Below are 22042 nucleotides of genomic sequence, written 5' to 3' on the forward strand. Positions count from 1 at the left end.
TAGAGGCTTTTTAGGGTTACAATCGATAAAAGGTATTTGCTATGAATGATCGACTCCAAAATCTTACGTACAAAGATGTATGCAAGCATCTATAAATACTAAACCCTAATAAATAAATCACGGATGGACAGGCCCAATCCGGATACAAATTTGGACAAAGGACCGAGCCCAAGACGCAACACATAATGGACCCTACAATCTCCCCCTTTGCGTCAATTGGAGCGAGGCCCTACTTTGGCTTGCTGGATCCTGCTGCAGGAACTTTCTTCGTGGTATTGAACAGACAGGGAATGATGGCAAGAATGGTTTGTCTGAAACGAATGTACCACTGGATCATATCATTGAAATACTTTTTGTCATCTTCAGAATTCTGCTTGCACCGATTAATGATCCCCAGAACATGTTCCAAACACGAAGTGGTATATAGATGCTTGTCAGCCAAGGCGAACAGACATTTTTGGCCTTCATTCCTGGTGAACATGACTGAGTTTCACTTTGGATCGATCCTCCCCATCTGCATTTTATTCAAATCACTTGCAGAACCAACTAGGGAGATGGTGGGCTTCTTCTTGAATACACTAGCAATTTCCTGATCCATCTTGGCAACCTCCATGACGTAGCAAACCAACATCCTCTTGAAGTGATCTATGATCGGCCCATATTCAGCTTCGTTGGTGAGGAGGATGTTATGCAGGATGATCCAATCGTGTGGATTTAGGTTATGAAGATCAGCGAGAGAAATGGCATCTTCGGCTTTAGCTGACCCCCTTAATACTTTGAACCTGACATTTGTGAAGTTACCCTCCCGAAAGGGTTTGAGGACCCGAATGTTGACGATATTCTATGCACTCCACGTTTGATACTGAGGCTGAGCAGACCTCAGATAGAAGTCAATAAGCTCCCTATCGACCTTCGGGTGAGGATGAGGGACTTCAGCAATGTGGGAAAATGCATGAAATATGAAGGCCTTTCGGGTCAAGGGCATGTCGAACTGAGAGTCGACAGAATTAACCTTGTCCAAGGAGATCACAGGTTTAAGCCAGAGGATGTTGGGGGTCTCGATAGATTCTTTGATAAACTTCTTGAGAGTCCATGGAGGGAATAGGGTTTTTCGACTTTCAAGGAGATCATGAGCCTCCTTCATCTTCCTTTCGTTTGCTTCTGCCTCTCTAGCGATCCGAGCACTCATGTCTGGATCCTTATCCTTGGCCTGTTTCTTCGAGAGATCAGCAATGGTTTCTTTGTCATCATCGCCATCACTGTCATCCAGAGCCTTTTTCCCTTTATCTTGAGCACCAGAACCTGAAGCATGACCAGTTGTTGGAGGTTCGGTTGCTTTAGTTGAAGCGGGTGTAGAAGAAGGAGGCGGTTGAGATTGATTTTCGCCCTTTAAAGCTCCTTCTCCCCCTTGTTTTGGATGGGACACGTACTTAGGAAGCCCCTCAATTTTGCAGAGCAGGGCAAGGGCAGGAGCAAGCTTCTCAGCAAGAGTTCGCCTCACTAAGTAGTTGAGAATTGGGTCGTGTGCTTCAATAATGTTGGAGAGAGCTCCGTGGACATCCGAAACACAACTCGAAATGACCGCTCGCTCAGATCGAAGAGAATGAACCTCCTTTTCTGATTGGGAAAGCTGAAGACTCTTGATCTTTAGAGCAGTTGTTTTGCGTGCAAGCGCATCCATCACAGAGTTCTCCGAAGCAAGGTCTTCTTGGAGCTTGGTCAATCGCTCCTCAACAACCGCCTGGAAAGATTTATTGTCAGCTTCAAGAGTCTGACGAAGACCGGCAAAGAGTTGCTTTTCTAATGCAAATAAAGTAGCCAGCTTCTCAACAACGGAATCAACCTTCGCTGCATTAGATTCAGCTGCCCCCTGTAAAGACTGTAAAAGAATATTAGCATCGTGAAATAGTTTTTCGACTTTTTTGGTCGCAGCAGCACAGGCCTTTGTGGATGCCTCTATGGCAGCAGAGGCAGAGTTGATAGAGGCTTCATGAGCCTTGGTGAAAGTATCAACCATCCCCTGAATGGCAGCCTCTGAGATATTGGACCGAGAGGAGGAGGAGGAAGCGACGAGACTATCAATTTTCTCATGAAGTTCCTTGATGTACTTTTTAGTGACAGGAGCATCACCGTCATCATCACTTTGAACCTGGTAGGGACTGTAGTAAAAAAAATCAAAGGTCATGTCTTCCCCTCCAAGAAAAGTCTCGGTATCGGCTGAGTGATTGGGAGATGAAGGCGAAGGTGGACGTTCGGTTGTGGGAGTAGGTTCAGGTGTGGAAGTATGTTCGGTTGCAGGTGTGTGTTTGGGTGCTGAAGTACGAGCCCCTGTATCAGATACGTTGGTTCGAACTCTAGTGGTTGTTGTTGTTGTAGCGTCGGAGAAAATGGGAGGTGGTACAGGAATAGAAGTGGGTGGAATATGAGTAGTGGAGGTTATAGGGGGGAATGGAAATAGAGACAGTGATTGGGGGAGGAGAGACAGGTTTGGTTGTAACTGGTACTTCATGTGAAGGCGAACAGGGAGGAGAGTCGCCTCGAAACGACTCCTCTGAGTCTGAACTCTCATCCTCAGATTCACTGGAGGAAGAGGCAAGAATGAGTTTCCGCCTGGGATGGGTTTTCCTCTTCTTTGGAGGAGGTGATTGGGCAGCCTTCGTTGATTTTCTCTTTTTAGGAGAAGGGCCTTTCACCCCTTTGACTACTTTCTTGTCTTTCCCCTTTTCTGGTTTCTTGTCCCTGGGAGCAGGTTTGTCGGCGTCATTGATAGACTGAAGCATCTCTGGAGTGAGCTCTCTAGGACCCGAAGGAAGAAACTCCTTGTAGGTCTTGATGATGCGGCTCTCCCCTGATACACAAGCATACATTGACTCTGGAATAGAGACAACAAATAGGAACTTGGAAGGATCCGTCACAATGATCTTCGTAGTGTGGAAGACGCCAATAGAGGAGAGTGGAGAAGTGGCCACAATAAGGACATGATACTTGTACATTGCCCATTTGGTGAAGAGCGTCCAGAACCTGGCATAGGAAATTTCAGAATGGCGAGAAGTAGAGGCAAGGCTTTGGATTAATTGCTGCCATAGAACTGATCCATAGTCGAGGTTGACACCATTATACAACCCATAGAGAATCGTCATGAACAGACGACTAGCCCCATCAGAACCTGCACTCCTCTCTGATAGACCCTTGAACAGTATCGTGAAAAAGCCATTCCACTAAGGAGGAAGACACGACTTCTTGAACTTCGTGTACGGTGGTAAGGATTTTAGTGTAACGCATGTTGTAAAACATGGAGAACAATTGTCCCACAGAAATCAAATCAAGGTTAACCCTCGACTCATCAGGTTCAAACCCTAGAAGCGAGCAAAATCGCTGTTTTGAGATGGATGTTTTGGTATCAAGAATGTCGAAGTAGATGCGATCACCAGACTTATCGTAGTGAGCAGCGGAGAAAATCTGGGATAGACATTCCATAGGTACAATTTCGACCTTGGTCAGTGCGAGAACCAGTGGAGAGTATTTGAGACACTCCACTATGGGGTACATAAAGGCATCATAGGAAACTGGTGTGAGATCAATGACTAAGCTTTGCTGGGGTCTGATTGGGAGAATGTGGGAGGTTTCATGAATAGAGGAGGAATCCAGTGCTTCGAAGAAGAAGATGAACAGTGGGAGAAAAGCGTCTTTGTTTGCTCTCAGAAATTGTGGTGCAGTAAAGAGGTAAAACAACTTAGGGTTTACCCTTTATACCATGTGTAGAAGTGAGAGAAAAATTCGCCCCCAAATCCTCTTGAAAAATGAATCGGTTCCTGAGTTGATTGACGCGTGACAATTAGCAACCCCTATGATTACGCTTGAGAGAGAAAAACGTTTCTATTTTGCACGTCTTACCATCAAATGCCTTTTTGAATTCCTGAAACCTTTAGTCTCCCGGCTGAGTCATCATCTTATCTTTAAAATGAGCTGTCTTCACTAAATAAAAGCAAACACGTAGATAAACCACAACATCCCTTTGAGAATATAGCATTAAAAACCAGAGCTATAAAAATAGCTTGTAGTGAACCAAACCAGACTTTTGGAAAATCAAAAAGATTTTCGTGCATAGAGTGTCAAAGATGAAGAAATAAAGCAACATATATGTGGGAAATTGTGATGTCAATATAGACACGAAACAGTGGATCCCGGGCACGAATCTCTTCCTTCAAAGTCAAGAGAGACTTTAAAGTGTTTGTGTGGTTTCCCGTTGAATTACGATCAAGCACTTGTTAAGAAGTGTTGAAAGGCATCTTTTAATGTGGCTTAGAGGGGTGGTTTTCGCTTCAGTTCAGAAGTCCAGATCTTGACATAAGATAGAAACCGAATGAAGTACTTGTGAGACCAATGTGGTCTGTTGAACAAGTAGGTTTGGATCGTATTTTAGTGACTTGTTGGAAATGCTTGGTATGAAATCTCAAGAAAATTTAAAAGTGGATTCTATGGGAAGAAATGTTATGGTATGTAACAATTTCATAAGAATCACACAAAAGGAAAATAGAGATTTCATGGTACAACCACTTGGGTGGATTCGTTAATTCATAAGTGAAAGCTAGAGCAAATTTTGTTGTTCACCGTCAATGCGTAGTGGGTATTGAATTGTGGGTTTCACTGAGCACGTAGTGACACGAAGCTAAGATCATAAACATAGAGATTGTGTAACCATAAATCTCAGTGGTAATTTCTGAGAGTCTCAAGGGTTACATGTATGAAGTGAATATGATGGAGAAAATGTTTGAGGTGGAGTAAGGAAACCAAAGTACCTCTGCTATAAAAATAGTGACCAAGCAGAAAACTCTTAACTCATATGAGAAAAGAGTAAAGTAGCTAATGATTAAAATAAATGTGGCAGCCTAATTGGGAAGACAAGGTTTGTATATACCTAGTCAATAAGGCTTTATTCAAAATCAGTTGAGGCTTTGGACAACATGCAGCGACATGCTTCTAGGGACACTTAGCTAGTAAAAAGTGTGAGAATGATACCTGCCCCATCGGTATTCCATAAACTGTTAACATAAACATAAGTAGAGACAACAAGAAAGAAAATATTTTTGGAATTTTTGATATTTTTGTAAAGAGAAAAATAAAGAAAACCAAACAAAACAAATTTCGAACCGAACCAGAAATGGACCGAACGCTCGGTTCATTTCGGTTCCTTGAAAAAATATTTTTGGATTTTTGGAAAACAATTGTACAAATGTATACAACCAAAGATATCACCTTTTTGAGGTAAGCGAAAACAAGTGCAGTCGGACCGAACACGAAATAGACCGAGAGTTCGGTTCATTTTGGTTCCCGTGTGAACCGAGCCCGAAATAGATCGAGCGTTCGGTTCATTTCGCTTCCAACTTTTAGTTTTGAGAAGGCGTTTTTGGAACAGACTCTGATTCCATCATACCTGGGCCTTGTAGGATTTTATTGAAACTTGCTTTAGGAAGGGCTTTGGTGAAGATGTCGGCCAGTTGATCATTGGTTCGAACAAAGTGAATTTCTACGTTTCCATCTTCCACATGATCCTTAATAAAGTGATACCTCAGTGCTATATGCTTTGTCTTGGAATGTTGCACTGGGTTATGACAGATCCTAATTTCACTTTCTGAGTCGCAATATAGTGGGATATTTTTCATATTGAGTTCATAATCTCGGAGTTGGCTTTGGATCCAAATCACTTGAGATGTGCAGGAGGCGGCTGCAATGTACTCTGCTTCGGCTGTAGACAGAGAAACACACGTTTGTTTCTTAGATTTCCAGCTCACCAACTTCCCATCGAGGAATTGACAACCTCCTGTAGTGCTTTTTCGGTCTAGACCGCATCCTCCTAGGTCTGCATCTGAGTAGGCTTGAATGAAGAAACCTGAGTTGGAGGGATACCAGAGACCGAGAGAGGTGGTTCGCTTCAAATACCGGAATATATTCTTCACTTCCAGCATGTGTGGTTCACGAGGATTTGCTTGGAACCTGGCACAATAGCACACCAAAAACATTATATCGGGCCTGCTAGCTGTGAGGTACATCAGGGAACCAATCATTTCACGATATAGCGTTATGTCGACTGCCGGTTTTTCCAAAGATGGTGTGAGCTTGGTGCCGAACGCCATAGGGACTTTGACCTTGGAGTCTCCCATCATGCCGAATTTAGCAAGGAGAGTCTTTGTATATGCTTCCTGGTTGATAAAGATGCCATCGGGTCCCTGTCTAATATTTAAACCAAGGAAAAAGTTAATCGGACCCATTGAGCTCATTTCAAATTTAGTCTCCATCAACTTTTTGAATTCAGCTGTTAGGCTAGGATTCGTTGAGCCAAAGATGATATCATCGACGTAGATTTGAACGATCATAAGGTGGTTACCTTCCTTTTTACGAAAGAAGGTTGGGTCAACCGAACCTTGTTTGAATTTAGACATCTTTAAAAACTTAGTTAATGTTTCATACCATGTGCTAGGTGCTTGTTTCAGACCATAAACAACCTTATCTAAGATGTAGCAGTGATCTGGATGCTTTTCATTTACAAAACTAGGAGGTTGCTCCACGTACACGGTTTCTTCAAGTTCCCCATTCAGAAATGCACACTTCACATCCATCTGGTAGACCTCGAAATTTTTGTGTGCAGCATAGGCAAGAAATATTCGAATGGATTCCAGCCTTGCTACCGAAGCGAATGTCTCTTCGTAATCGATTCTTTCTTCCTGGCAATATCCTTTCACCACTAGCCGAGCCTTATTTCGAATAACATTTCCCTCCTTGTCTATTTTATTTCTGAACACCCATTTGAGACCGACAACTGAGGCATCTTTTGGTGCTGGAATGAGTCTCTAGACCTTATTTCTTTCAAACTCGTTGAGTTCGTCTTGCATTGCTTGAACCCAATCAGAATGATTGAGAGCAGTATTTACGGTCTTCGACTCTATTTTGGAAATGAATGAATTAAGCATGCATAATTCTACTTTGGAGAATAGAGCAGTTTGGTTCGCCTTCAGTTGAGATCGAGTTAGAACCTTTTCAGATGCATCACGCACTATTTGAGACACAGGATGATCTCTGGTCCATTTGGTGAGAGGAGAATAATTTGGATCATAGGATGGATCCAATGCAGCATTTACCATTTCTTCCAACTCTGATTGAATATCATCATCATAGAGCATATCCGAGTTCTCCCCCTCGACAGATGATGAACCATATGGATGTGAACCAAGAAGTCTTTCTTCGACTGGGCTTTCGGGCTGATCCGGACTTTCGGTTGTCATAGGACTTTCGGGTGCTACAGGACTTTCGGGTGCTACAGGACTTTTGGGTGCAACTAGGCTTTCGGGTGCTACAGGACTTTCGGGTGCGTCAAAGATTGGATTCTCCCCTGGATACGTGAGTCCTGTTGATTTGAAGAAAATTAATTCTCCTCCTCGACCGAAGTACCGCTCTGGGGAGGTTCGTTTTGAACTGGTTCTTCTTATCGCATTTGTTTGGCTGCATCTTCGACAATCTTTTTAAGGTGATCAATCTTGTTGTCTGCTGCTGTGGCCTCAGAGTGAGCAACTTTCTCAGGTTCATCAAATAAATCCATGAACTGGTCAAAGAAATTGGCGATTGAGGCTGTGACTTGACCTGTTTGAGAGAAAATCTCTCCAATTGCTTCTTCGGTAGACTTCAACTTCTTGATGTAATTGTCATCGAACGTCACATAATAGGTTTCTTCAATTCTTTTAGAACGCTTATTCAAAACCCTGTATGCCTTTGAAGTAAGATAATATCCCAGAAAGATACCTTCATCAGCTTTGACATCAAACTTGTTGCGATGTTCTTTGGAGTTGAAGATGAAGCACCTTGAACCGAACACGTGAAAGAACTTGACATTCGGCTTCCTGTTGTTAATAATCTCAGAAGGGGTGAGAGAGAAACGCTTGTTGAGAAAAGATCTGTTTTGAGTAAAACAAGCTGCAGCAATGGCATCAGCCCAGAAATATAGAGGAAGGGAGGCAAAACTCAACATGGTTCTGGCCGCCTCACACAGGGATCAGTTTCGCTTTTCGACAATTCCATTCTGTTGAGGTGTATAGGGGGCTGAGAAATTGTGACTGGTGCCTTTTTCTGCTAAGAAATCTTCGAATTCTTTGTTCTTGAATTCCAGTCCGTTGTCGCTCCTGATGTTTCGAACGACTTTTCTCAGTTGCACTTCGACTTGCTTGATAAAGATCTTCAGTTTGGGAGTCATCTCAGATTTGTGCTTTAGAAAGAATACCTAAGTAAATCGTGAGAAGTCATCAACAATAACAAGGATGTACTTGTTACCGCCAATGCTCTCGATTGATGATGGACCACATAAGTCGATGTGAAGCAACTCAAGTGGTTCAACAACTTTGGTGTTTATGAATGTTGGGTGACTTTGGTGACTTTGTTTCCCCATTTCACATGCAGCACATAAGTGTTCTCGATCGAACTTAAGCAGTGGAAGTCCCCGAACATGACCATCGGTGACTAGCTTGTTGATGTCTTTGGAGTTGAGGTGTGAGAGCCTTCGGTGCCACAACCAACTTTCGTCTGAATGGGCTTTGGACAAAAGACATATGGCTGGATTCCCTTTGATTGGTCTGAGATTCAGAGGGAACATTTCACCTTTTCGTTCAAACTTGAGAATAACTTTGTTGGATTTCTTCTCTATTATCTCTGAACCTTCGTCAACGAACGAGACTTAGAGACCTGTACCTCCCACCAGTTGAGACACACTAATGAGGTTATGCTGCAATCCCTCTACATATGCCACCTTCCTGATTGTAAAGTCTCCATTGGTTATCATCCCATAACCCTTTAACGTTCCATAAGAGTTGTTACCGAACTTGACATTGCCACCGTTTTGAAGTGACCAAAACTCCCTTAGCTCTTCCTTCCTTCCTGTCATGTGACGTGAGCAGCCACTGTCTATGTACCATTCTTCGTCGAACTGCTCGTCACTTATAACCTGCAAAAATTAAGCAGATTTAGGAACCCAAAGTTTCTTGGGTCCTCGTGAGCCTTTTACAGAAACAGGAATAATAAGAGAAACATCAACAAGATATGTTCGTTTTATTAAGGTTGTTTCATCTTTCCTCTTAATAGTAAACACTTTGATTTTATTGGATTTAGATGCAGGTATTTTGGATTTAGGTTCAGGAGTTTGGCCTTTAGCTTGCTTTCGGTCTTCATTTGCTGAGGAAATCTTCCTTTTTCCTTTCAAATCCTTCGTCGATTGTGAGCTTGGTGTAGGACGAGAATTAGGCTTAGAGGAAGAATGAGAACGAGAAGAATTAGAGGAATAGAAGTTAGAATGAGAATCCTTCCTAACTTGAGGTTCGAAATGACCCTTTCGATTGTGACCATTTGAAGGACCGAACCTGGACCTTCGGTTGCTGTTTGTTGATGGACCGAAACTGGCTCTATGGTTGTTGTGGGTTGCTGGACCGAAACTGTGTCTGCTTCTGTAAAAGCTTGATGGACTAAACTCTGGTCTTTGTCTGTTGTTGTTTGGTGGACTGAAACCTGGCTTTCGATTGTTGTTACTTTTAGGACCGAACCCATCCTTCCGGTTTTGTTCTTCCCGTGGTCTGAAAGTCTTCTTTTGGTTCTTTTGATCTGATGGATCGAAGCTCCTTTTACACTTATTTTCTTCTCCTTTTGACTTGGAGTTTCTATCAAAGTGAGTATAGTGAGGATTTTGGGAGCGCCAAAATTGCTTTCTCTCTGAGAGATTTTTTTTGTATCTCAGATTTCTCTGTTGCTTTTGATTTTTCACTTGTTTCGGTTGTCTGTGAATATTTGCCTTTTGTTTCGGCTTCTGAACAACTGGTTCACTTTCCATGGAAGAGGTTTTGCTTGTAGAAGAGACGCATTCTACCGGAACCTCTTTTGTGCCACTGGAACTGGGCACGTCATAGTTGGTAGGTTTATTTAGTGGTTCTGCCACATATCTACCTTTGGCCTTCCATGATGTTTGCTCCGACAAACCAACTGTTTCATCTGCGTTGTCTATCGGTGCAAACCATAAAAACTCATCACAACCATCTGCATTATCTTCATTCACCAATGCAGTGAGTTCAGCTGTCTGATGTTCGGTGACTCCTGTGACCTTATAAACCTGATTGGGAGTGGTTCTTACCTTTTGGTAAACAACCGCCTTCTCTTTAAGGATTGGGGATTTATTTTTGGTCAGACGAGCGAATTCCATAGAATTTCAGAAATCAATTTTTTGTGGTTTTCAGGTTCGCTCCTAATAAACTCTGAACAGTCAACCTCATCCTCTACAGAGATTTCACTCATGTCATCGTCCTCATTAAGTTCAGATGCATTTTCAACATCAATTTTATTTTCTGAACTTAATTTGGTACTCAATGAGTCAAATTTTTGTATAGTTTCGGCTTTGAGTTTCAACTTATCATTTTCATCCAAAAGATTCTTAAGCATGTCCTTATGGTCTTTGGACTTTATAAATGATTCAACTTTGTCCAGACCATACATATAAGTGGGATTTACATCATCTGAAGATACAACAATTTCATAGTTGTATGCTTCAGTATCGATTTCATCCTCCTTTAGCTCAAGGAAGGGAAAAATCATGCGATGTATCTTCTGGCCTATTTCACAGTCTAAATGCAGTTGAGTAATGTTAGAATAAAGTCTTTTTGCAATTAAACAAAATATATTCCTTTGTTTTAACCATTTAAGATTGTCTCTTTGCAAATAGATATTTTCATCCCTAGATTTAACCAGCTCCAACTCCTTCTGCTCAATCCACATTCTTCGCTCCTCACTCTTGGATGATACCCTGCTGATTTGGTCAGTTAGATTAGAATTCGTGACACGTGTTTGAGTTAAACAACTATCTAGATTTGAAATTCTTGAATTCAAGTTATTTAATTCTTTTTCATATGATGTTTGTGGAATTTTAAACAAAACAAAAATGGATTGTACCTTCTTGATCAGTTCATCTAGTTCACTGATCTGCACACTGAGTGGCTTTGCTGTAAAGCACATGTCCTCTCGCTCCTTAGCCACTTCGTTTCCACCATCAGTGTTGTATCCTCTCATCTGGGATACATCTGTCACCATCAGACATTTTCCACCAGCATCACCACTCTTCGCCACATAAGCCTTTCCATGAGAAGGCTTTCTCACTTCATCATCTTCTGAGTTGGTTGACCACACCTGTACACCACCAAACTCATCATCATCTACCGAATCCTGCACAACAAGAACATTCATAGAGGGATTAGTAGTAGCTTTCTTCCTTTTAATCTCCTCTAGTCTTTTCAGGAGACTTGCTTCTTCATCCTTCTCCTCATCTTTCTCTGCCATTTTCTTCAACACACAATCTTTTGCGTAGTGATTTTTCCCACCACATTAAAAACAGCTGACACCAGAATCAGCTTCACCCTTCGCTTATTTCTTTGATTCTTCAACCTTCGGCTCCTCTTTCACTATTTTAGAGCTGTAGCTTCCCTGCTAGTTTCAGTTCTTGTTGGTAGGGAACTTCTTCTTGATGAACCTTCTGGGATTTGACACCATCATTGCATAGTCTTCAGATGTTAAATCATAGTCTCCCAGATCAAATCTTCTTCTTCTTCTGCTGCATTCTTACCTTTAGACAGAAGAGCCAAAGACCCCAAGTTTGAAACCACGCTCTTCTCTTGTAGCACAATCTTTTCCTGGGATTTCAGAATCCCCACAAGTTTTGCCAAAGAATACGATTTGAACTGCTCATGCGCTTTAACCATCAACACAACCGCCCTCCATTCGGGTCTTAGGCCATTTAAGAAAGTGACCTTCTATTCGATGAGCTTTCTTTCTATGTCATGTTTGATCATCTTGCTGTGAAGATGATTGAACCGATCAAATGTTTGTGTAACAACCTCCTCTGGCTTCTGCTTGAACTCTCCAAATTCAGAGAGAAGTAGGGTCTGAATTGAGTGCTCCAGATCTTCATCTGTGGAGTACAGCTCTCGCAGCCGATCCCAGACTTCCTTTGCTGTACCACAAGAACTTACTGATCAAAATGTGTCGGATTGAAGAGCGAATCAAATTAGTCTCAATGCCTTAATGTTGCATTGGAACTTCTCCTTTTCGTCCTGAGCGACGTCTTTCACATCTTTTAATAGATCATTATACTCCTTTTGAGTTTTAATGATTCTTGAAGTGCTTGAATGAGCGAAAGGGCCAGCTTTGATAGCTTCCCATATCAGATACCCATTATCCTCCGATCGAATAATGTAATCTTCAAAGTGGTGCGTCCACACTTCATAGTCTTGAGTGTAGAGGATTGGGATCTTGGTTGTTGATCCATTGCTGTTAGAGATGTTGATGGGATTAGATTGAGAATCGTCCATGCTTGATCGTTTAACCAGTTATAAGATCAGACTTTGTAATACGTAATATTAGGGCAAGATGAATAATTAATGAGATACGTCAATTATGAAGTGACGGCTCAATAAATATCAATGAATGCGGAATGAACCCTAATCACTTCTTTCACAGAAGAGATGTGTATGCATTACACAGTCTCCCGCTCTGATACCAATTGATGAGTTGAAAAACTCTTTGATCATTTAGATCTTATACAGGTTAATCAGAATAATGCAAACAGAAATATCAAACACAAGAATGAATCAAAATAAGTTGAATGATTCAATAGATTCACACCTTAGCAGAGCTCGATAAAGAACTTCCGCTGTAGAGGCTTTTTAGGGTTACAATCGATAAAAGGTATTCGCTATGAATGATTGACTCCAAAATCTTACGTACAAAGATGCATGCAAGCATCTATAAATAAAAAACCCTAATAAATAAATCATAGATGGACAGGCCCAATCTGGATACAAAATTAGACAAAGGACCGAGCCCAAGACGCAACACATAATGGACCCTACATATATGTATATATATATATATATATATATATATATATATATATATATATATATATATATATATATATATAGTAAAATATTTAGAGGAAATGACATATCAGACAACCTATATATTTCAAATTTATCCATTCAGTCCCATAACTTATTTTCGTACTTTGTGAGGGGATAAAAGTTGTTTTTTTATGTCTAATTCGTCAGATTGGACAGAACAAAGGGGTAACCTTGTTACCCCTTTCCAACATGGACACTTGTTGACTTTGAAAAGTCTAACATGATTGTTAGAAGGGGAACCAACGACTGCAAGGGAGAAAGACCATAATTTGCCTCTACTTCATGTTCTTGGCATAATACTTCAGCTTTATACCATCCATCATGACGGAGTTAGAAGACCTTCAACTGCTTATTAGTGATTTCTTCGTTTAGTTTTTATTAATGCTACTACATTAGGTAAACAAAATAGGGTTAAAACTTTAAACACATAATGACCTCCATTGGCTTTTTATTCGCAATAACCATATGGACCGAAATCCAATCGACTCGTTAAGCTATGTATACAACTGTGAATTCTATCTCATTTAGATCCTGTATGCCCAAAATTTCAGACCTGATTGCTTGATTTCTTGTTCATCTTCTTCCTTCCAAAAAATGAATTTGTTTTTCATTGTTTTTAATCGTATCTGAAACTCTAATTGATCAGTGAATGGTAATCATCTCTCGATGTGAGTAATGTACTTAATCTATGATTGATTCTTCTAGTACAATTTACATAAAAACTACATAATCTTTTAACATGAAAACATATTTTTCTTACTTTATTTGGTAAAATTCTGGAAAGGGCCCGCAGGATAATTGATCTACAAGATGTCAAGAAGATATTTGGAGAACCCAATGGACGCTCCATCTTCTAGGTTTCTTGATAATCTTCTGAATTCCATTGATTTGTTTGAGTATTTTAATAAACTGCTTGAGGTTTGAACTTTGAAATTGTATTCGTAGAATACTCGAGAGTCTAAAAAAGGAATAATACCATTGTTCCCCATTTTTGATTTGCATTTGGATTTTCAAACTGTGAATTATGTGTAAGATTGAATGTAGATATATAAAAGTGAGTAATCGAATGTCTCCAACAAGAATATTATATGAACCATACATATGCGTGTTGTTCTCAGACCTTCTGGATGCAAACTCAGTCGGTGACTTATGGTTTGAGTTTTCTTCTCGATACTCCTAAGTTTCTTTTACATTGATTCATTTAAAAGACAATTTTCTTTAATTTCCTTATACATCTTTCTTTAGTAGGTATTGTTTGGGAAGTGATATCAAGTCAGTGATAACGGGAAGTCTAAACAACTGTAAGGTACCGAGTCTGAATTGTCTAGACTCTATGTTCAATGTGCTGGTAGGCACGAAGGATTTGATAGTGTGGATTTAGATAGGATTGTTTGGACTGACCATATGACCCTCGGGTAGATTGAGCAGTGACATAAACACGGGAACCCATGGGATACACTAAACTAATACACATCTAGAATAATGGTTCAACCTGTCATTAATGTACGGACTTATGTCCTTAATTATGGTTCTGATAGGGCGACCGAGGGGTTCTGATGAAGTAGGTCTGTAGGAAATTATTTTCTTGCTTTTTATCTGTCAGTCATATGTTGCTTCCTCTGCATGATTGGAAGAGATCCTACCTGGAATGCAACATATGCAACTCTATTGCTACGCACCTCCTTATCTATGCAATTCTTTCTATCTATGAGCCATATGATGTCACCTCTGTGTGATTGAAATGATCCGACCTGGAACACAACATATGCAACATTCTACCTCTCAATCCTTCTATCCTAGTTAGTTATATGTTGTCCCCTCTACGTGATTGAAAGAGATCCAACCTGCGACACAACATATGCACCTATTTCTAAATCTGACTTCCTTCTTAATAATTGTTTAGTCACCTAGAGTAAGGAGTTCTTTGGAAGTTCTTGATAACCAGGGTATATCAGGAAGTGGGGAACACGTTCTAGTGCAACCAAAATTGAATTATTTAGAGGTTGTTTGTAGATCTTGCTGCTTAATTTAAGTGGACAATAATACTCGTGGTCGTCATCAGCTAAATGGTTTATTTAGAAAATTTTGTCAATATTCTTCGTGCTTAAGTGGACCGCAATACCGACAATTGACCAGATCTATTCTTGAATGTAAAGGTACTGATAAATGAAGATAAGACTGTCTCACAACTTTGATCCCAAATATTTTGCTTCTTGTTAAGAAAAATCAGAAAATCCAAAAATAATTTTGTTTTTGTTTTATTTTTTTGAGAAAATATGAAAAATCCAAAATATTGTGTGCTAAGTTTTCTTTTACTTTTGTTTTGTCTTGAAAAGTGAATTCAGATGTAGATGAGACTCATGGAGACTGTATCGAGAGGTTCTGAGCCACGACTTCATCCGTGAGTGTCGAAGAATTTTCATTCAAAGGAGCAACAAATGAAGATTATTCTTTCAAACATTCAATCTTTCAACCCTAGAAGCAAGGTCAAGCAATGGAAGATTATGTGACGGATTGCACTGAAGCCTCGTCGATCAGTCTGCTGCTATCTATGAACCTACTGAAGTGATCCATAAGATTGATTCTCTCTATTGTTCTCTCTGAAGATTCTCGAGCTGAAAGCGCCATCTTTGAAGAATCTCTACAAGAAGCCTCCTCACCCAATGTGCGTTCAATGTCAAATTCTGTAGAAAATCCCAATTGCTCAAGATGAAGTCATTTATTGAATATTCATATGTTCATCTTGATGCTGTGAAGAAATTGAAGATTGATGCTGAAGCCAAGCTCCCAACGAAGATTAACAAGAAAAGCTAGCTACTTTTTAGGCGGAGCTTGTTGGTTCAATTAAAAAAAGAAAGCTATAAACCAAGGGGGAGATTGTTGGGTCAAAATTATGGTTTATCCTTTACTTTTCTAGGGAAATGTATTTTTATGTCTAGGACCGTAAACAAATAGGTGTTTACAGCTATATATGTGTTTATGTAACACCTGGTTCCTGGTATGTATGATTTATCTGAGTATTTTACGTTTTTAGCCTTGGACTCGACGAGTCGTAGGCTAGACTCGCCGAGTAGGGACAGGATTTTGAGCATGTTTAAGTTTGCAACTCGGCAAGTCCATATTATGGACTCGGTGAGTCCATCAGTCTGGAAGAAACCCTAATTTCAGAGGTTTGCACCTTATTAAACCCCCTTTATGCGCCCTAAGTTAGCCTCCTTCACCATCAGAGCATCATATAACAAACCCTAACCCTCTCCTTGTGATTTGAAGTGTTCTTGTGCTTGTTCCTTGAAGTTTGAAGAAGAAAAGGAAGGAAAGAGCAAAAGAAAATGTGAAGAGCAAGAATCTAGGACTTAATCCAGAGTTCATTGAGGTACAAATCCGGATCTATTCTGTTTTTATGCTCAAATCCCCATTAGAACACCATTAAGCTATCTTTGATCCATTTCCAGGCTTGTTAGTGGTATAGGGATCATAATAGGCTGAATAGCTGCTAGATTTGGCTATGTTCGAGTTCTAGAAGCCAAGATCTAATACCTTTTTGGGGCCATATTGCATGAAAGCCCTAGATCTACCCCTTTTTGTGTGTTTTGAGCCTTAGAATCCCCATGGATGATTATACACACGTAAAGTTGGAAACTTTACATGTTAACCAAGTCCTAGGAACCCATATCTATGAATGGAATGCACTGGATTCAAGCAGAATCGGGTGTAGAGAGATTGCATGAATGCGACTCGGCGAGTTGTTCTTCGAACTCGGCGAGTCGAGTCGCGAGTCCCCGATTTTTCCCCTTTTCGAGTAGGCAAGTAGAGCAGTGAGCCATAGGTGGACTCAGTGAGTCGGAAGCCAGACTCATAAATGGAGGGACTCGGTGAGTCAATGCCCTGACTCGGCGGGTCCAAGTCAACCTTCATAGAACTTGGCGAGTCAAGGGAAGAATGTGTTCATCGGATGAAGGTTAACTCGAAGAGTTGTTCATACAACTCGGCGAGTTGGATGATGGACCATTGTGTATTCAGTTAGTAAGAGCACTCGTCGATTCAATGCCTAACTCGACGAGTAGAGACGGGAGTAAGGTCAATCGAATGAATATGGACTCTACGAGTTGGCAATCCAACTCGGCGAGTCGGGTCAACTGGAAGTTGACTGTGACTTGACTTTGGTTTGGAATCGGTCAGGGGTAAAATAGTCATTTTACCATGGGATTAGTATCAATGTCTGATTAAGTGTTTTATGGGAATATAGCCGGGGGATCACCGGAGCAGCTGTCAGACATTTGCGGATAAGCCTTTCAGCAGTCAGCCTTTTGAGGTGAGTTACCTTCTAGTAAGGGTGGGTCTAAGGCCACAATGCCAGCCCACCAAGTAGGAGTATTTTAGAAGATGATTGTCTTTGTGATAATTATCTTGGTATGGATACGTGTTTGGTTATGAGATATGTCTGTATGCTATGTTATGTGTATGATAGGGATAGTTTTCCCCTGACAGTGGTCTTTAGGACCAAAGAGTAGGTTAGTACTCGAGTATGCCTGATTGTATGCTTATACCTTGTTGTTGTATGCTACTAGTAGTAAGGGGTGGAATAGACCCCAGTTACCGGTTGAAAGATACCGATGATGATTACCGGTTGATAGACACCGATGATGAATACCAGTTGTAAGATACCGATGATGATTACCGGTTGAAAGATACCGATGATGATTACTGGTTGAAAGATACCGATGGCATTGTATGATTTGTGGTTTGATGGGGGAACTCACTAAGCTTCTTGCTTGTAGTTTTAATTATGGTTTCAGGTACCTCTTTTTCAATGGGGAAAGAGTCGGCGACGTAGCGGCACATCACACACATGATTTCCGCACTGGATTTTCTGGGATCGTACTCTGATTTTCTTGTTTCCGATGATATCGTATTGAGACATGATCTTATGTTTTATAATTAATGTAAATTGACGATACTTTAGTGACACACTTTATTACATGCTAAATTCGAAAAATGAAATTTTTTTGGCCTCGAAATTTGCGATGTTACAAGTTGGTATCAGAGCCTTGGTTTGAGGGATTCGGACACACCCTAGGGCGTGTCTGGACTCAAACCAAGGGACTAAAAGATTTTTTTAGGAAAATGGTTTTCCAAAATCTAAAATGGGAGGTTTTAAGAAAGACGAAGTGTGTGATGTGTGCGACCGGCCGGGCTCAAGTAAGTTTTCCCCAAGATACCCATACGTGTTATGTTATGTTGTATGGTTTTGATTCAGAAAATTGCATGCTAGAATAGGACTAAGGATCTAGGAGGATGCCTTGTGTGCCTGATATATGATTTTGATAATTGCATGCTAGCTAGGGCTAAGGATCTAGGAAGGATGTGTTATATGCCTGTTGTATGAGCTGTATGCTAGGACTGTTTAGTCAGTAGGATGGCTTGTGTAGGTTATGCCTGGTTTGGTTACTCAACGCACGAATGCTGCTTACTTTGTGCTATAGGGGTTCTGGCCAATCTCGACTAACTAGTGAACGGATATGTAACGGTATTCGCTAGCTAGTTAGGGGGACGTGGTAAGGACTCCTAATGCAGCTGATGGTGGGGAGTAGGTCTGAGAGTGCCCTAGGGAAGCCTAGGATGTGATAAGTGGAAAGAGCATCGGTGAAAGGGACCTGGTGAAGTCGAGGAAATGCTTGGAGAAAGTACAGATAGATATGGAAGGTAGTATGGGCCCGTACTACTGAAAGCAGAGGATCCGTACTCGATTCAACGAGGGCCGAGATGGAACCGAGAAACTTGGAAAGTGTGTGAGACCCTTCGGGGGTATATATGACCCTGACAATTGCATTATTATTTTTCAGAATGGTGGTCACACGTCATGGAGCAGGGGGATCAGGACCTGGTTCGGGATCGGGTTCGAGACCGGGACCCGAGCATTTTGATGATGGGTTGCGCGAGTTCATCGCGTCTGAGATGACGAGAGGTATCCTTGAGGCGACCCTAGTCATTTTTGGGCCGATCAAGGATGGGATTATCGATCTGATGGAGGATCGCCTCCGGGCATTCAGTAGTGATCTGGCGTCTAGCCAGGTGGGTACTTGTACGCTGTCCTTTAAGGACTTCCGTGGGAATGTTCACCAGATTTTCATGGGGTGAAGGACCCTAGAGCTGCTAGGAGATGGATCGCAAACATCGAGTCTGCGCAGCTGATGAGCTTCTTCCCGAAAGGGTCGAAGGTCCGTTTCGCTGCCGGTTGTTTGAGGGATAGAGCCAGGGATTGGTGGGAGTTGATTGGCAATATGTTGGGAGCCCCGACCATTGAGGAAATGACATGGTCAGATTTCGTGATCCGATTCAGGGCTGAGTTTGCACTAGCTGTGGAGCTTCAGCAGCTGGCCAGATAGTTTTTGGATATGAGACAAACTACAGAGACTGTGGCGGAGATCACCGCCATGTTTCGGGAGAGGGCCTTATTGGTACCCCAGTATGCGGGGGATGAGGATATGAGGAGGACCTGATACCATGACATGATACGGGCTGATATTCAGGAGCATGTTAGTTTCTCTGCTTGCCCTACCCTGGAGTCCATGATTGCTAGGGCTAGAGAGAGAGAGATTAATTTGGAGCACATACGGAAGAGGAAGGTTGCTGAGGGGAAGACGATGGGGGCTTCGGGGAAGAAGCCCAAGGGACCCGATGGTAGGCCGAAAGGCCAGACGGGGCAGGACCACTGTGGGAAATGCGGTCGGGCACATGAGGGAGTTTGTCGCACTGGGTCGGGTTCCAGTTGCTATAAGTGCGGCAAGGTTGGGCATTTTGGCAGAGATTGTACTGCCCCTGCTTATGCGATTCAGAAAGCAGATCTAATTTGCTTCCATTGCAATCAGAGGGGCCATAAAAAGGCCAATTGTCCCAGGTTGACAGCACCAGCAGCAGCAGCACTGGCAGTGGCGCCAGTGTCAGCGACAGCACGGGTTATGGATGACCGGAAGGTCAAGTCGGAGGCTCCAGTGGTTCGGAGCCGAGCTTTTCAGCTGACAGCCGAGGAGGCACGCGCTGCACCTCATGTGGTGACGGATATGATTATTTCCCTCTGATTTATTTGTATGATGTTATGATATTGATATGTGCCCTATGTATATGTGTTTAGGATCGTTCCATGTGAACGGTATCCCAGTTCAGGTATTGTTTGATTCGGGTGCTACCCGATCATTTGTCTCTCTTAAGCTTAGCAAGAAGTTTCCTGAGTCTTCGGGCATGTTGGACTGCCCTCTAGAGGTCGAGATTGCAGACGACCGATCAGTGCGAGCATCGAAGGTCTACCGAGATTGTGTTTTGAGGATGTTCGAGGAACGTTACCTGGTAGACCTGGTTCCCATACCGTTGCGGGGGAACAAGGTTATTATAGGTATGGATTGGTTGAGCCCCAATAGGGAAGTGATAGATTGTGCACATCAGCTGGTACGGATTAGGACCCCAAGTGGGGAGAGTTGGTAGTTCAGGGCGAGAGGCCACAGCGAGGACCAGCTGTATGTTCAGCAACGTGAGCCAGACGCTACCTTCAACAGGGTTGCGCAGGGTATATCGCGTATGTTATGGACACCCGAGAGGCGGGTAAGGAGACAGTGGGCGATGTACCCGTGGTATGGGAGTTTATGGATGTATTCTGCGAGGAGTTGCCTGGGATACCTCCGGAGAAGCAGGTGGAGTTTAGGATCGACCTGGTCCCTGGCGCAGCTCCGATAGCCAAGGCACCGTATCGGTTGGCTCCTCCTGAGATGCAGAGTTGTCTACACAGCTGCAGGAGCTGTTAGACAAGGGATTCATTAGACCGAGAAGTTCACCCTGGGGAGCCCCGATTCTGTTAGTAAAGAAGAAGGATGGGTCGCATCGGATGTGTATAGACTACCGGGATCTGAACAAGGTAACGGTGAAGAACCGTTACCCACTCACGAGGATCGATGACCTCTTCGACCAGCTTTAGGGAGCATCTTGGTTTTCCAAGATTGATTTGCGATCAGGGTATGATCAGATGAGGGTCAAAGAGGAGGATGTGCAGAAGACTGCTTTTCGTACACGCTATGGTCATTACGAGTTTGTGGTGATGCCTTTCGGGCTCACCAGTGCTTCTTCCGCATTCATGGATCTCATGAATTACGTGTGTCGGCCGATGTTGGATCGGTCCGTGATTGTTTTCATTGGCGATATCTTGGTTTATTTCAAGACGTGAGAGCTGCATGAGGAGCACTTGCATGAGGTTCTGAGTACTTTGAGGAGGGAGAACTTATATGCTAAGTTCTCCAAGTGTGAGTTCTGGTTGCGCGAAGTGTAGTTTCTAGGGCACCTTGTCAACCAGGACAGGATATCAGTGGATCCGGCCAAGGTGGATGTCGTGATGAAATGGGAGGTCCCAAGGTCTCCATCCGTGATTCAGAGCTTCCTAGGATTGGCGGGCTACTATCGGAGATTTATTTAGTACTTCTCCAAGATAGCCATATCTCTGACCAGGCTGACGAGGAAAGCCGTGGTTTTTCGTTGGGGGACCGAGCAGCAGGCTGCATTCCAGACGTTGAGACAGAGATTGTGTGAGGCACCAATCTTAGCCCTGCCAGAGGGTATGGAGGATTTTGTTGTGTACTGTGATGCATCCATATCGGGTTCGGGTGCAATGTTGATGCAGATAGGGCACGTTATTGCTTACACTTCGAGGCAGCTGAAGCCTCACGAGGCGAACTACCTGACACATGATTTGGAGTTGGGGGCTGTTGTGTTCGCCCTCAAGATTTGGCGTCATTACCTCTATGGGGTTCGTTGTACCATTTACACGGACCACAAGAGCCTAAGGTATCTCATGGACCAGCCGAATCTGAACATGAGGCAGGATCGGTGGCTTGACGTGGTAAAGGATTATGATTGTGAGATCCTCTACCGTCCGAGGAAAGACAATGTGGTGGCTGACGCGCTTAGCCGCAAGGCAGCGCCGATCCGAGATATCTTCCTGAGGATGATAGTGGTGACACTGCTTTTGGAGCGGATTCGGGAGGCCCAGCAGAAGGCTATGAAGGAGGAACATCGGAAGAGTGAGC

The 22042-nt window shown here is 42.5% G+C and overlaps 1 protein-coding gene across 1 annotated transcript; it reads right to left on the reverse strand.

Moving 5' to 3' along the window:
* Positions 1-229: 229 nt before the first annotated feature.
* Positions 230-2780, reverse strand: LOC111919606 (uncharacterized). Its single transcript, XM_052769799.1, has 3 exons — positions 2505-2780; positions 1136-1879; positions 230-370 (listed from the first exon to the last, which is right to left on the reverse strand). The coding sequence occupies exons 1-3, from the start codon at positions 2778-2780 to the stop codon at positions 230-232; spliced, it is 1161 nt and encodes a 386-aa protein (XP_052625759.1).
* Between the last annotated feature and the right edge of the window lie 19262 nt (positions 2781-22042).

The sequence above is a fragment of the Lactuca sativa genome, chromosome 3, assembly GCF_002870075.4.
Source record: "Lactuca sativa cultivar Salinas chromosome 3, Lsat_Salinas_v11, whole genome shotgun sequence".
Lineage (NCBI taxonomy): Eukaryota > Viridiplantae > Streptophyta > Magnoliopsida > Asterales > Asteraceae > Lactuca > Lactuca sativa.